Below are 16,164 nucleotides of genomic sequence, written 5' to 3'. Positions count from 1 at the left end.
TCAAGCACATATTAATCTATTCTGGGATGCTACACAAGGGCTTCGTTTTAGAGAGAGAGAAAAAAGGGATCTGGGTACTGATATAATATCAGGATTCAGTTTGGGGACCTCAATTTGGAATAGAGGAGACATAGAGGATCTAAACTCACGAGAACAAAAATTTGTAGATGGGTTGCAACAAATTTTACTTAAAGAGGGACGTGTGGAATTTAACACTCTAGCCGAAACTGATCTATCAATACAGAACATTCACACAGTTGCTGCAGATTTGCAATGGATTAATATATCTGTAAATGCTCTGAGAGAATCAGTTGAGAATAATGATGTCTCCAAGGCTATGGTATGTGGTATAGTCGGAAATCTACTAGTTGAACATCTAAATTTAGGCCTCCAAGAAATAAAACAAGGGGAATGGCCCAGAATTGTGAATTCTACCCTAGTTTTTGATCTGGTTAGGGAATTTGGCATAGATTGCCAGAATGTAGTCCTTTCCAAAATTAAAAGTCTACAGAGTTGGTGCAATAAGTGTAAAGTAGGGAAAAAGGTAATTCCATTACTAATCGACATTCCAGTTTGGACAGAACAGCCTGTACCTGTTTATAAGATGACTATGCTGGGTGAGTTAGACGTGGCTAATGGCACTAATGTTTTAAAACAACTCCTGCCACAAACCCGCTTGGTGGTAAAAGAAAACCAGTTATGGAAGATTATTAACCCCAGTTGCTGTGACAGACGTAAAAATGCTTGGCTTTGTTCCTGTGTACTAGAACCCCTAGTCCGGTCAGATGGATGCATAATGGAGAGCTCAGGGAGCTGCCCAGTTCACCTTCACAGAACTGTAAATGGATGGAAAAGGGTGGTACATGGGCAGGGCCCTACGATCTGTGCACTGGGTGTATCTAAAATTCTCTGGCAACAAACTGTACCTTGTAAGGTACCTGCTACAGGATGGTGTGTTAATCTCACCTATGGCTCCATGAAAGTGGGTAAGGAGGTCATAAGAGCTAACATTCAACTCACACAGGTATCTGTGAACATGGTACAGGAGGAGCTGGGAAATTGGAATAAGATGATTCCCTCACTATTTAAAACAATCCCGCCACTTAACATAGATTTGGATACATTATTTAAAAGAAATAATAGAAGGGTTGTGCAATTGCAGGATCTGGTGAAAGAAAATTTAGCCAGCACTAAAGAAATTACACACAGCTTTCAAGAGCCCTGGTGGAGCATCCCCTACAATGTATACACACACCCAGGATTAAGAACTGCTTCTGTAATATTTGTATTCCTGCAATTTGTATTAATTTGCTCCTTATTCATCTTATATTGCTTCTAGAGGAAAGAACTGAAAAAAACACACACCAAGCAGGAACGATTAGAGCTAGCATCAATTGTAGGGATATAAAATACCAGTATATTGGTTCTTGTAATACTGTTTGGGTTTGAGTTGGTATATGTCTTTATGAATAAGTTCCTATATGGATCTTATTCAAGTGGGGGAGTGTTGGGGTAAATACAAAGTATGTATATCTGTAATTAATATGTGCTTGATTAAGTTTATGTGTATATATGTATGTATGATAGCTGCAAGCCACTTAGGGGGGAAGTAACAGGAAAGACAGCTGTAAGAAGATATCACACCTGCATACTATGTAGAGAAGGAAGGAAATGCATCACCTGGAGATAGGCATGGGAAACATAGCAAGTCAATAACATCACACGGTGGGGTCTTGGGAACAGAGGACAGGGACCTCATTTACACATCAATAGAGAAATCCCTTAAAAAGACATTGTAGAAACACATAGAAGGAGACTGGATTGGTGAGTCTCACCTTTGGCACATCACCCACACAGCATACACACTTAGCAGCAGATATTAGATAGATGGGATGTTTGTGAGTGGTATGAATGATTGTCATCTGTATATCACTGTAACTCTGGTTTTGTCTTTGCTGTAACATTAATCTGGGTAGATTCTAATTAAAGCTCTCTCTCTGGTAAGAATCTTGGGTTGGCTGTTTTATTGTAATATCAGATAGAAAACCTTAGTAGAACTAGACATATATATTATCTGGAAAAGGGGATACGGTTATATGTAGTTCTTGGAGGAGGTAACAAGGGTATTACATTTATCATTAATACACAACGCAGAACGGATTATTCTCCACGCATATCAATTGGTGGTATTGGTTTGAGAGAGAAGTATATACAACAAGTACTACAACCCAAAAACTCACCTGACCAAAATCAATGTGAGGAATGACCAACAGGCAGCTGTATGTTTGTTAAAACACATATGGCTAATACTTGTTTTCATCAGACCAAAATCTGGGGTAGTTGGCTGGGAGGCAATAGTGATGTAGCGTCCGTAAGTGATTACGCAGTTACATTGTACAGCGTTGCAGAGTATGATGGTGCTATATAAATGATGATAGAGCATATGTTCGGTTTAATTATAGGAACTGTGTACAGTACTGCTGTCTTTGTAAGGGTTAACTGCTGTCATATTTGAATATTACTATCCTTTATTTTTTTTATAAAGTGTAATTTTCTTTTAGGTTTTTCACAAAATGCAGTGCACGCATCACATGCATAAATGGGTTTTTTGTAAGCCCTTAGATTTGTTATCTCGGCCTAATATACTAGACAAACACTCTAAGTTCTTTTATACCACCATGTAGTGACCAATAGAATCTCTTGGTTAAAATCACCCAATGGGGACAGGGGGAGTATATCTTTCTTTCTTTCTTAGGCCAATGTGAATGTTCTCTTTGGTGCAACAAAGCATATCTGTATAGATCACTACATTCAAAACACACACAAAAATATTTTTTTATATTGTATACATATTTGTAAACAGGCCCAGACACACAGGGCAAATGTCCGGTGTGCTGCTGGCTGACAGTGCCTCATACTTCCCTGATCTCCTGCCGCAGTATATGGCCACTAGCTGTATATGCACAGCTGCATGCCACATCAGCATAAAAATGTAACATGTGGCTACACTTACCTTATTAGGCAGCTGCCATCGTTAAAGTCCATGGCTGCCTCCAGCCCTGTTTCGTATTATGTTGGCTTTACCTTATAAAAGTCGGTATGATGCCTACAATTTAGTGAACTGAAACTAAATTAAAGATTCATAGCAAAATAGATGGTGGGTTTTTTTTAATCCCCAGCCCCATTCTAAAATGTGTTTGAGGTGAAGCTTACATGGCTCGTTGGTCTAGGGGTATGATTCTCGCTTAGGGTGCGAGAGGTCCCGGGTTCAAATCCCGGACGAGCCCCGTCTTTTCCAACCTTAGGAAGTACTTGAGAATTGTAGCTATATAATATTATTATTATTATTATCCTTTATTTATATAGCGCCAACAGTTTACGCAGCGCTTAATACAATACATAAATTCAAGGGATATGACAAGACAAGAATTGACAGACTAAGACAAACCGATACATTTGGTGGAGAGAGCCCTGCTCGCAAGCTTACAATCTAGAGGGAAATGAGGTGACAAACATAAGGCATAGAGAAAGGGTGAGAGGTATTGTGGGGGTTGTATCGATGACAAGGAAGTTCTAGCAGCTAAGATGGTGCTGCTTCTCTGAAGAAGTGGGTTTTTAGATGTTTCTTGAAAGTTGGGAGGGAGGGAGAATGCTGAAGGTTCCTTGGGAGTAGATTCCAGAGATATGGGGCAGCTCGAGTGAAATCTTGTAGACGGGAAAAGGAAGAGGTGATGAGTGAGGAGGAGAGCCTTAGCCCATGGGAGGAATGTAGGGATCGAGTAGGAGAGTATTTCCTAATGAGGTCAGAAATGTACGGAGGAGCAGTATTATGGATGGCCTTATATGTCAGTACCAGGATCTTAAATTTAATTCTAAAGGTAATTGGGAGCCAGTGGAGGGTTTCACAGAGGGGGGAAGCAGAAGAGGAGCGACGTGCAAGGAAGATGAGCCTAGCAGCGGCATTTAGGATAGACTGTAGAGGAGAGAGTCGAGACAGTGGAGTGCCAACCAGAAGAGTGTTGGAGTAGTCAAGATGGGAAATGATAAGGGAATGAACCAGGGTTTTTGTGGATTCTTGGGTGAGGAATGGGCGGATACGAGAGATGTTTTTTAGGTGCAAGCGGCAGGATTTGGCGAGGGACTGAATGTGAGGGATGAAGGAGAGGTTTGAGTCAAGGATGACCCCAAGGCATCGGGCCTGGTTAGTAGGAGAGATAGTCGTGTTGGTAATGGTGATAGAGAATTCAGGTAGTGGAGTGGAGATGGAGGGAGGGAAGATAATGAGTTCAGTTTTAGAAAGATTAAGTTTCAGGTAGTGTTGTGACATCCATGAAGAAATAGCAGACAAGCAATTGGTAATACGGGACAGGAGAGATGGAGAGAGATCAGGAGAAGACAGGTAGATTTGGGTATCATCTGCATATAGGTGATACTGGAGGCCAAATGAGTTGATTAGTTTGCCAAGAGAGGAAGTATAAAGAGAGAACAGCAGAGGGCCAAGGACTGAACCTTGGGGGACACCAACCGAAAGTGGAAGGGGTGATGATGTCTTGCCAGAGAAGCTGACAGAGAAGGAACGGTTAGACAGATATGAGGAGATCCAGGAGAGAGCTGTATCTCGAATGCCTATAGAAGCAAGTGAGTCTAGAAGAAGGTGGTGATCAACAGTATCGAAAGCAGCAGAGAGATCCAGTAGAATTAGAATAGAGTAGTGACCTTTTGCTTTGGCAGAGAGCAAGTCATTGGAGACTTTTGTTAGAGCTGTTTCAGTAGAGTGAAGGGGTTTGAAACCAGACTGTAGAGGGTCAAGGAGGGAATTAGAGGAGAGGAAGTTAATGAGGCGGTTGTACACAATCCGTTCAAGCAGCTTAGAGATAAAAGGAAGCAGAGAGATAGGGCGGTAGTTAGTCAAACAGACGGGATCTGAGGAAGGATTCTTTAGAATTGGTGTGATTAGTGCATGCTTGAAGGCAGATGGTACAGTTCCAGATGATAGAGAAAGATTAAATAGGTGGGTAAGTGATGGACCAAGGGATGGATATAGAGACTTAGTGAGGTGTGAAGGGATGGGGTCGAGGGGACAGGTTGTTGAGTGAGAGGAAGAAAGAAGAGTGGCTAATCTCTTCTTCGGTTGTAGGGGAAAAGGCAGTTAGTATAGTAGGAGTGGAGAGAGTGGTGTTGAGTGGTGTAGGAGGGAGTTGTAAGGAAGAGAGGTCTTTTCTAATAGTATTTTATAAAAAAAGACACTTCTTGAATATATTCCACAACTTTGCCGTTGCATAACTTTGTACATTACTACCATGCTGCTTACAACCCATCTCTCTTTTAGTAGTGGTAACAAGCCAAATCAGTAGAAATAGTAGTGTACTGTTTGCTGTCCCATTCTACCGATTGACTGTGACTTCAGTGGGAGTGTTACATAGTATGTACAAATAGTTTTCATACTAATGCTGGCTGGTTTCAGTGGGATCAGGACTCTCTAATTTAGTAGCTAAAGAATGCATATTCCATTTTGCATGCAACAAAATGCATAGGAGACCATTCAAACTGGGCTCCAACGTGCATTAAATTTGAAATACAATTTGGGAACTGGGCTGTTTTTTAATTGAGCCCTTTTGTCAGGAAAGGTTCACAAGGCATGTTCCTCCATAATGCAAGTGAAATCAGGGTACTGATCTGAAATACTCTTTATGATCAAAAGTATGTGGACACCCCTAATGATTGAGTTTAGGTGTTTCAGCCACACCCATAGCTAACAGGTGTATAAAATCAAGCACATAGGCATTCCATCTCCATAGACAAACATTTGCAGAAGAATGGATCATACTGAAGAGATCAATTACTTTAAATGTGACACTGTCACCTTTGCCACAAGTCAGTTTGTAAAATGTTTGCCCTACTAGATCAGCCATGGTCTACTATATGGTGCTCTTATTGTGAAGTGTAAGCATCTAGGAGAAACAGCCCAGCCACAAAGCGATAGATCATACACACTTACAGAGTGGAGGTGCTGAGTGCTGAAGCGTGTAGTGTGTAATAAATCAGTTGTCCACTGTAGTGTCACTCATGACAGAGTTCCTAAGCATGGGCTGCACTTTAGAGTGATGACTCACACTTCACTATCTGGTCTTGTGGGTGAATCTGGGTTTGGTGGATGCCAGGAGAACACTACCTATGTATAGTGCCTACTGTAAAAATTGATGGAGGAGGGATAATGGTCCTGTTATCCACGGTTTGGGCTAGACTCCAGCATGACTGTGCCCCAGTGCACAAAACAGGGTCCATAAAGACATGGTTGGATGAGTTTGGGGTGCAAGAACGTGACTGGCCTGCACAGAGCCCTGACCTCAACCCTATTGAACACCTTTGGGATTAGCTAGAACAGAGATTGTGAGCCAGGCCTTCTCATCCAACATCAGTGCCTGACCTCACAAATGATCTACTGGAAGTTGTTCTAGCTGCAAAAGGATAGGAGTGTTACACCAAATTAATACCCATGTTTTTGGAATTTCCAACAAGCTCATATAGGTGTGATTGTCAGATGTTAACATACGTTTGGTCATATAGTGTATATAAATATCTTACAAACACCTAGTTCAGTGATGATACCTTGTATTTTATATATAGTATTAGGAAATCAACATTTCTTCCCCCGCAGTGGTAGGCGGATTAACCTTTTAAGGAGGACACTAATAACCACTCGTAGAACTAAAATATGTTGAATCCAATGCTATGTCTTTGTCTTTAAAGTATTTCGATCCTGGCTATGTGAGCGTTCATCAGAGTTCTGAGATGTTTCTTAAAGGGTGGATAAGATGTGGCAATTAGGGATAATTGGATTACTGTTGATTTCAGGATCATCCTCTTGTGTAGATCAACATTAAAAGAATCAAAGTACTCCCTAATCATCTTAACAGACAGTAAATCTAGGGCATGTTGGTTAAAGGAGAAAAAAATAAACACAAACATCATCATCGCTTCATCCTCCTTATTCTTACAGCCTCCTGTAATCCCGTCAGAACAACACAAGTATAACTGCTGAGAGGGTAGCCAAAAATGTACATTTGCTACTATTATTGAATTACAACTCCTATGATGCGCAGTCTTTGATTGTGCTGGAGCTTTAACATACATCAAGCAGGGGCAAAATCCTTTCAGTCCACATCTACACACCAGGAGTGAGGTGTTTTAAATCTTGGACAGTGCTGATCAGCCAGCTCACATGTGGGGCTCGTTGGTCTAGGGGTATGATTCTCGCTTTGGGTGCGAGAGGTCCCGGGTTCAAATCCCGGACGAGCCCTCCTTTTATTTAGCAATTATGCCGCTTTAGTGTTAGCAAATTTATTTAGTAAAGCTATTTCCTTAGATTGGACCCAAGCAGTATATTCAGAATTGGCACTTATTTAGCACAAACAGAAAATTGGGCATTATAGCGTTACTGAGGAAGGCAACTCATGAGCTTTATTTTATGTGTACGAATTTCATTGATAATAATATTTCGGATTAAAAAATCGGGCTCGTCCGGGATTTGAACCCGGGACCTCTCGCACCCAAAGCGAGAATCATACCCCTAGACCAACGAGCCAGCTATGAAATACTCTCTCTATGCGAAAGGAGCTCTCTATGTGTAGTGTAATACACATTGATATACACACACTTTGTGTAAGTGGCAAAAGCTCGATTATATATTGTTGATTTGACGCGTTATAGGGAGGATCCACATTGTTAGTTTTCGTGTTTAATGCCATCCTTTCTACTGAATTAGGATTACATAAGGAAACATGATCTGATTTGCAGTGCACACCTTTAATGTTATGTAAAGCAAGGCTTTGTTAGGGTTTCTGCAGAAAAATTGCAATGGCTCCAACTAAAATAATTGTCCTCAATAAATCTTGAGAAACTTTAAGACTGAGCTACACTATATGGACAAATGTATTGAGACACCTGACATTACACCAACAGGGACTTTTATGACATTGCATTGTATTTGTGAGGTCAGGCACTGATGTTGGACGAGAAGGCCTAGCTAGCAATCTCCATACCAGTTCATTACAAAGATGTTCAATGAGGTTGAGGTCAGGGCTCGGTGCGGCCGGTCAAGTTCTTCCACACTAAACTCTTTATGGACCTTCCTATGTGCACTGGGGCACAGTCATGCTGGAATAGTAAAGGGTCTTCCCCAAAGTTGGAAGCATAGCATTGTCCGAAATGTATCGGTATGCTGAAGCATTAAGATTTCCCATCATTGGAAGTAAGAGGCCCAACCCATTACAAACAGCCCCATATCACTGTCTCTCCTCCACCAAACTTTACAGCTGGCATAATGCAGTCAGACAGGTAATGTTCTCCTGGCATCTTCCAAACCCAGACTCACCCATCACACTGCCAAACAGTGAAGCGCAATTCATCACTCCCCAGAACACATTTCCACTGCTCCAGAGTCCAGTGGCGGCGTGCTTTACACCACTCAATTCCACACTTGGCATTGTACTTGGTGATGTGAGGCTTGCATGCAGCTGCTCATCCATGGAAACCCATTCCATGAAGCTCCCGATGCACAGTTTTTGTGCTGATATAAATGCCAGTGGAAGTTTGAAACTTTTCCGCTATGGAATCAGCAGACCGTTGGCGACTTTTACTCAGCATGTGCCTGAGCACTCGATGAGCCTGCTCTGTGACTTTACATGGTCTTACACTTCATGGCTGAGTTGCTGCTGTTCATAAACGCTTCCACTTTCCAATAGTACCACTTACAGTTGACCATGAAATATCTAGCAGGGATGGAATTTCATGAACTGACTTATTGCAAAGGCGGCATCCCATCACAGTACCGCGCTTGAAATCTATGAGCTGTTCGGACCCATTTTTTTCACAAATGTTTGCAAATGCAGATTGCATGGCTAGGTGCTTGAATCCAGGGCCGGCCGAAGACTTAACGCCGCCTGGGGCGAAGTTTAAAATGCCGCCCCCCGCCGACGCCGGGGGGGGCGGCATTATCTGAAAGGCCCCCCCCCCACTGGTACTTACCCTTAAACAGTCCTGCGGCGAGTCTCCCTGTGCTGCCACGGTGCCGGCTTGTAATGCTGAGCGCCGGAAATTCACGTCACTTCCGGCGCTCTGCATTACAAGCCGGCACCGAGACCGAGCAGGGAAACTCGCCGCAGAGGAGAGAGAGAGGGGCGCCGAGCGGGTAAGCGAAAACCACTCGGTGCCCCTCTCTCTCTCCTCCGCTTAAAAAAAAACAAAAAAAAAACGCTTGGGGCGGCAAAGTGCCGCCCCTTCTGAAGTGCCGCCTGGGGCAATTGCCCCAGTCGGCTCCATTGTAGGGCCGGCCCTGCTTGAATCCATACTCCTGTGGCATTCAATAATTAAGAGGGGTGTCCCGATACTTTTGTCCATATAGTGTAGTTCTGAGGCTAAATTAAACTTCCAGTAACCTCCAAAATTCAACTTTTAAAAGAGCTTAACTTCGCAGGCCCCAAAGAGTAATACTATGGGTGTATGTTTAGACATTCATTCTAGTACAAAACAACAGAATATTGCAATTGCTCCTATGGTGAACAGTCTAGTTGAGGGTGCTGGAAAAAGTTAATTCTGTAGCCTGTGTCAGTTCAACAGGGTGCTAGGAGTTAATAGGATGTCTTCAAGATGGCACCAACCAAAGTCAAAGTGAAGAACTCAGCACTTGTTTTGCTTCAGATACTTAATAAGGTAAAATCATGCTTACAGGAATAAGGAGAATACAGGTCAGATACAGCTTAACATGTTTCACGCTCATGTTGGTGCTTACTCATAAGATGAAATTCACATTTTATATTAATCCTTCATTTCTAGCCAGGTCTCACCAAGTTTCATTTTATGAAATAATTATGGTTCGGTTCATGCCAGTAAAATGCTTTAACTACTTATTCAACCCACGATCTTGATTCCTCAGTCAGTCGCCCTTGGTATTTGATGGCAGTTGATATTCCTAAATACAAAGGCATCATTTATTATTATTATTATTATCCTTTATTTATATAGCGCCAACAGTTTACGCAGCGCTTAATACAATACATAAATTCAAGGGATATGACAAGACAAGAATTGACAGACTAAGACAAACGGATACATTTGGTGGAGAGAGCCCTGCTCGCAAGCTTACAATCTAGAGGGAAATGGGGTGACAAACATAAGGCATAGAGAAAGGGTGAGAGGTATTGTGGGGGTTGTATCGATAATAATAATAATAATAATACTATGAAGGAATAAGCAAAGGAGATATTATGTGGGCGTTTAGTGGCGTGTAGGAATTTATAAGTATGTATAAGAAATATAATGTATTGGCTGTGGTGGTAACATTATCTGCATTTACAAGTTCTTTGCACTAAGAACATAACTGGAGGGTTGGTCTGAGCATTTAATCTGAACAAGATTATTGTCTGATCCCAATGAGCTATTAAAAGGATTGCTTTGAGCAGTGGTCCTATATAATGGTCCAGAAAGGCTAACCGGGGATAGCATTTTGTCCAGAGAGGGGGTGGGATGTTGGAAGAGGAAGAATTTTACCTCTTTAAAAATATATCCAGTGTGGGTCCATGGGATGGGCCTCAATATCACGTAGCCCCGAAGTGGGCATTTTACCTTCAGACAGTCTTTATGGGCATTGTGTTAATAGTTGGCACACCACTGAATACCATTGTGCTTGTGGTGACAGTTAAATACAAGAAGCTACGACAACCACTGAATTATGTACTGGTAAATATTGCTTTGGCTGGGTTCATCATGTGTGTGTTTTCCATATTCACAGTTTTTGTGTCCAGCTCTCAAGGTTATTTCATATTTGGAAAGACTGTGTGTGCCCTGGAAGGGTTTGTGGGCTCTCTTACAGGTAAGTTCTGTTCTTATGCCTTATTGGAATACAGATTTACATTTACTGTTCCGCATTGAAAAATACTGCTTCAGGGTTTAAAAGTTTTTAAAATATATATATATATTTTTACCTCATACAATATTTTTTGATAGCTGCACATTTGGGAAAAAACCCAAAGCTATTCCAAGAACTGACATGTCTGAGTTTTCCTACATATGTACATTTGGTGAAGCAGCACCTAGAAAATCATATGTTTGTTCTTTTTCTTTGTTTACTCCTCAGGTTTGGTTATCGGCTGGTCCTTGGCGTTCTTAGCTTTCGAAAGATACATTGTTATCTGCAAACCAGTGGGCAGTTTCAATTTCAGCTCTAAACATGCTTTGACTGTGGTGTTCACCACTTGGATTATTGGGTTTGGAGTGGCCCTTCCTCCATTCTTTGGCTGGAGCAGGTAATTTGGGTCAATGCACTGTACAACTTGGTGGTTACATAAGGAACTGCAAGAACAATAAAGGCAAACAAACTGTAATTTGTACAGCCCAGCAAACAATTGCTAACCCTCCTCTGCTGTTCACATGTTGAATTTCCTGTCCGTTAGTCTTTTCTGCTTGTTTTCAGTGATATATTTTCACACAAACACTTGTTTGGGCAGAGCGCGTTAACACACAGTTGCAGGGAGCACACACCACATCTGCGAGAAGCAGATTCCACACGCAGGGCGCTGTGGCTTAGTTGGTTAAAGCGCCTGTCTAGTAAACAGGAGATCCTGAGTTCGAATCTCAGCAGTGCCTGCGTTCCGTTTTTCCCGCAATAACATGGGGATATAACTTTTATTTTACTCGTTTCTCATAATTTAAACCATAATCTTCTTTTCAGGCTCCCCTAACCCCAATAAATATTTTTCTCCCACCAGGTACATCCCGGAAGGCTTGCAGTGCTCCTGCGGTCCGGACTGGTACACTGTGGGCACCAAGTATCGCAGTGAATATTACACTTGGTTCATATTCATTTTCTGCTTCCTCATGCCCCTGTCTTTGATCTGCTTCTCATATGCTCAGCTTCTGGGGGCGCTGCGGGCGGTAAGTTACTGGAACCCCAACACATTTAATTAATGAAGGCTGAGGAGAATTAATGTAAAGGGAAGAAAATGTCTAGGAGCATTTTTTCTTCCAGATCTTTTAGCTAGCCAGGGAATAGAATTTCAGGTCATATTCACACACACACTGCCTGTATGCCATGAAAGTGACCTATTGTTCAGAAATCACAGAATAATTCTGTTTTGACAAATGCCAAATTCGAGGGGAATCCGTGCAGAGCACATTACAAAATGTGATCTGGTGAGCTGGGTATATATGGCTCGTTGGTCTAGGGGTATGATTCTCGCTTAGGGTGCGAGAGGTCCCGGGTTCAAATCCCGGACGAGCCCTGATTTTTCACGAAAATAAATGTTAGCATAAGAACATCGCAGCAAAATGTGGGCGATCAGTCAAGAGCAGAGAAAAGCATCTGGCAGTTGTATTTTGTGTAGATGAAGGTATCTTCTCACCCAGTGCATTTATTTAGTTGATTCTGTTATAACTCCTGTATAACTAACTCTTTGATTGTACAGTAAATACATCTAATCGTCCATAAATGTATGTAACGTGTAACATAAATGTATATACAGTTATATGATATAGGGGCAATTGTTCAGCAACTCATTGAACATGTTTTCCCAAGCAGCCTTTACAAGTGGCTCGTTGGTCTAGGGGTATGATTCTCGCTTTGGGTGCGAGAGGTCCCGGGTTCAAATCCCGGACGAGCCCAACTTTTTCCATACAGGTTAAACAAAACAGATCATTGCCAGAAAAGAGTTTAAAATAAGCCACACTCACTATCTTCAATACATGCTGGAAATTACCAAAATGTTTCTTCTAGCAGCATTTGTCATGCAAATTTTCTCAATTTAAGAAATCCCCCCATTATATGCACTACAGAAAGCCATAGGAGAGATGTAATTTTCCAATTTATGTTTACTAAATGCTTTTTAGCTGCCCAATGGCAGGCTGGCACAGGGCAACAATCACACGAGTCTCATGTGTACTGATTAACATGTGACACTTCTTCTGGACCTGGTCCCTACACTACAAGTTCTAACCAATACAGCATTGCTCTTTTATTTCTCAGCGTAAACATTCATTGCTCTTATTTTGTGATATTGTTTGCAGGTGGCAGCACAGCAGCAGGAATCTGCCAGCACCCAGAAGGCAGAGCGGGAAGTGTCCCGCATGGTCATTGTTATGATCGGGTCATTCTGTCTGTGTTATGTCCCTTATGCTGCAATGGCCATGTACATGGTGACCAACCGCAACCATGGTCTAGACCTCCGTCTTGTCACCATTCCTGCTTTCTTCTCTAAGAGCTCTTGTGTCTACAATCCCATTATTTATTCCTTCATGAACAAACAGGTGAATTGCCTTTTTGACAAACATTTACAGATTTACAGCCTTTAGATATTAGGAGCAGCCATAGGGCACTGGCCACACAGCATATGTATTAACGTGACATCAAAAATGTATGAGCTGTCTTAAGACAACATGCTCACTGCACCATCCACTTACTGAGCTCTCACTTCTTTTTACCAGTTTCGGGCATGCATCATGGAGACTGTGTGTGGGAGACCCATGACAGACGATTCATCGTTATCAAGCTCCAGTCAAAAAACTGAAGTATCCACAGTGTCCACAAACCAGGTCAGCCCGTCACCAACCACCTAAAAATGACACCTTCAACGATTGGTTTCTCCTTACCTCCAGGATTCATAATATGCCTATAGTGACCCTGTTGTTTGAGGATACTCTGTTGGATTATACTGGACATCTGGAAGGTAGAATTCTGCAGACACTGGACAACTTTGATCAATTTATCGGTTTTAAGCTTTCATCACACAAGTGAATAGCATTGTTTTAATAACCCAAACCAATGTATCGTTTATCATTACAAGAGCTGCATTGGAAGAGAATACCACTTCTTATTAAAGAAGAGCACAGAATAGAAGGTTATGCCAAACTTTGTTAAACTCAGCCCCACCCAGGGTATATATTCTGTGCTCAGGTGAGAAGATCCTTCAAATCGCTCCCATTTGGCGTCGACAGTATATGTATATATTTATATACATGTGTAATAAAATCTCCAAAGTAATTCCTCTTTGCACATTACAAGCTGTATCAATAAATTGTCCCTTATTTCATATTAATACTATATGGGTATTTCAGTGTAGAATGGGTCCATAATTTATGGAAAACATTAGGCATCGGGCAATATATACCTAGATGGAAAACTACACTTGCAACAATCAAACCAACTTAAAGTGATTGGTATTACCTTTTCTGGGTAATTAAAACTAATATTCTGTCTTAATATCATTTTGAACCCCACAACTAATAAAAGAAGAGCACTTAAAAGTGGGAAGCTCAGCTGATGAAGACTCTTGCCATCATATCCAATTAAATGAATGATAGCAGAGTGTCACCTTTTGTAAATAAACGCAAGTTGAGGTTCAACAGAGCCATGCAATTTCCTTGCTCTCTGCTTTCTGCTGTAAACAAGATGGGATCAGCTTAATGCTGAATCGTGGAGGGTTTCTGAAGTTACTGGTACTTAGAAAAAGATTTGTTTCAACTCTTACTCTAGTAAAACCTGGAAGCATTTATATGTACACTTCTAGCAGACATGTTGCATTCTTATAGCTTGTACTGCATTGACTAGAATGCTTTAATAGATATGAAATGGCAGAAGAGACATGATCAGGACACATCAAGCAGTGAAAACATATTTCTTAAATACATTACCAAAAATAACTTCCTCATTGAGTGAAAATAAAACAAAGCCATTGTTATTAAACATTTTATTGGGTGCGCACCAAGACGCATTATTATACAAAACAAGTAGTGTTTAAAAAATGTGTTACATGGAATTTGAATACGAAGAGGAACTTTTAGTAAAACTATAAAGTATTTTAAATGAGAATTTGGTGAATGGACATCCTACAGTGAGAAGGGCATTTGATTTTGGATACAGACATGGATGGGCACGTGGCACTTTAATGTAACCAATATGATCTACCTCTTAATTGTTACACGTATTAATATCTAACTTTAATAATAATAATAATACATTTTTTTTTACCAGATTCATGCATTAGAGACATTTGGATGAGTTCAATACCTTACACAACTTGAATTTATGGACAAATGTGCCAATCTGTGTTACATCATTTTTTAATCTAAATAAGATGTACCAAACTTAAAGACTGCACACATTGAGATTTTTGAGCTTACAAATATGTAGGTCCACGAAAAAAGTACAGCGGAAACTTTCAAAAGACTTTACAACTAATAAGGCAATATAAAGTTCCACAATCAGCTGAAATGCGGTTACAGCAGCGTATAGCATGACCACTTTCCCCGATTAAAAACAAGCTATGTGTTGGGCTTATTGTTTTTATAATCACCGGACTGGTTTAAGTTAAAAGGGATCGGCGTCAAAAGGATATTTGTTTACTGCCCTGATGTGCTTTCCTTTCCTCTCCTCCTACCCTCAGCGTTCCTACTTGAAACTTCAGCAAAAGGAAACAGATTCAAGTCCTGTGAACTGAGATAAGGTGGCTGCTCCCGGTGATATACACAAGAAGTATATTACAAATACTAATGCATCTGTAACCTGCATATACAAGTTAGTTTTTATTGTATAGAACTGACATATGACAGCTTCAAGCTATTGTTGCCTCATTTAAAATGGAAAAACAGCTACTTGGGGCACAGGATGAAATATCAATACTGTTTTCAAATGATTTAGTGCCCCCTCCACCTGGATACAGCAGTAACTGGTAATTAATAAGATTCTCAGTTGACTCAGAAGAACTTATTCAGTGAGAGGTGTAGAGTATGTTAAAAACGAAAAAATTGAGAATTGAGAACTTCCATGAATGGAACCACTTGTAAATGTTGTAGGTCGGTTCTTCACAGCTGATTGGCTTCAACAGGTTGGGCCCAGAAGGCAATCACATGAAATGTTTGAAATGTTAAAGGCTGCATGAGAACATTAAAAGAGGTATTAAGAAGCTGTAGTGTATACAGTGTATTTCCCTCATCCTCACATACGATACACAATACTTGATCGAAACATCGACACCCATCTCCACAATCACCATTAAACTATCTGCTTCAAAAACCTGGAAGATTCATTAAAAACAGAAGACTCAATGAATAAATGCATATGATTAAGAACAGATTACAAATAACTATGGGAATTTCTGGTTTCTGAAACTTTGA

General features: G+C 40.9%; 1 protein-coding gene and 6 non-coding genes across 7 annotated transcripts; 6 read left to right on the top strand and 1 right to left on the bottom strand.

Moving 5' to 3' along the window:
• Positions 1 to 3,215: 3,215 nt before the first annotated feature.
• Positions 3,216 to 3,287, top strand: TRNAP-AGG (transfer RNA proline (anticodon AGG)). The gene has a single exon. It is a non-coding gene; the product is annotated as a tRNA-Pro (tRNA).
• A 3,941-nt stretch (positions 3,288 to 7,228) lies between these two features.
• On the top strand, positions 7,229 to 7,300 carry TRNAP-UGG (transfer RNA proline (anticodon UGG)). The gene has a single exon. It is a non-coding gene; the product is annotated as a tRNA-Pro (tRNA).
• A 213-nt stretch (positions 7,301 to 7,513) lies between these two features.
• On the bottom strand, positions 7,514 to 7,585 carry TRNAP-UGG (transfer RNA proline (anticodon UGG)). The gene has a single exon. It is a non-coding gene; the product is annotated as a tRNA-Pro (tRNA).
• Positions 7,586 to 10,524: 2,939 nt separating this feature from the next.
• LOC149298717 (violet-sensitive opsin) lies at positions 10,525 to 13,608 on the top strand. The gene is made up of 5 exons (XM_089487061.1): positions 10,525 to 10,870; positions 11,135 to 11,303; positions 11,766 to 11,931; positions 13,060 to 13,299; positions 13,477 to 13,608. Exons 1-5 carry the CDS (start codon positions 10,525 to 10,527, stop codon positions 13,606 to 13,608), a joined length of 1,053 nt encoding a protein of 350 aa, XP_089343187.1.
• On the top strand, positions 11,570 to 11,643 carry TRNAT-AGU (transfer RNA threonine (anticodon AGU)). The gene has a single exon. It is a non-coding gene; the product is annotated as a tRNA-Thr (tRNA).
• TRNAP-AGG (transfer RNA proline (anticodon AGG)) lies at positions 12,207 to 12,278 on the top strand. The gene has a single exon. It is a non-coding gene; the product is annotated as a tRNA-Pro (tRNA).
• On the top strand, positions 12,586 to 12,657 carry TRNAP-UGG (transfer RNA proline (anticodon UGG)). The gene has a single exon. It is a non-coding gene; the product is annotated as a tRNA-Pro (tRNA).
• Positions 13,609 to 16,164: the final 2,556 nt, after the last annotated feature.

This window comes from Sceloporus occidentalis, unplaced genomic scaffold (assembly GCF_023333645.1).
Source record: "Sceloporus occidentalis isolate IW3139 unplaced genomic scaffold, rSceOcc1.0.p SCAF_31, whole genome shotgun sequence".
NCBI classification, from domain to species: domain Eukaryota; kingdom Metazoa; phylum Chordata; class Lepidosauria; order Squamata; family Phrynosomatidae; genus Sceloporus; species Sceloporus occidentalis.
This window is presented reverse-complemented; position numbering and strand designations above follow the sequence as displayed.

Coding starts and splice junctions, on each gene's coding strand:
- LOC149298717 (XM_089487061.1), top strand. CDS start 10,525: ATGTTGGAAGAGGAAGAATTTTACCTCTTTAAAAATATATCCAGTGTG. Junction 11,304..11,765: donor CCATTCTTTGGCTGGAGCAG/GTAATTTGGGTC, acceptor TTCTCCCACCAG/GTACATCCCGGAAGGCTTGC. Junction 13,300..13,476: donor ATTCCTTCATGAACAAACAG/GTGAATTGCCTT, acceptor TCTTTTTACCAG/TTTCGGGCATGCATCATGGA.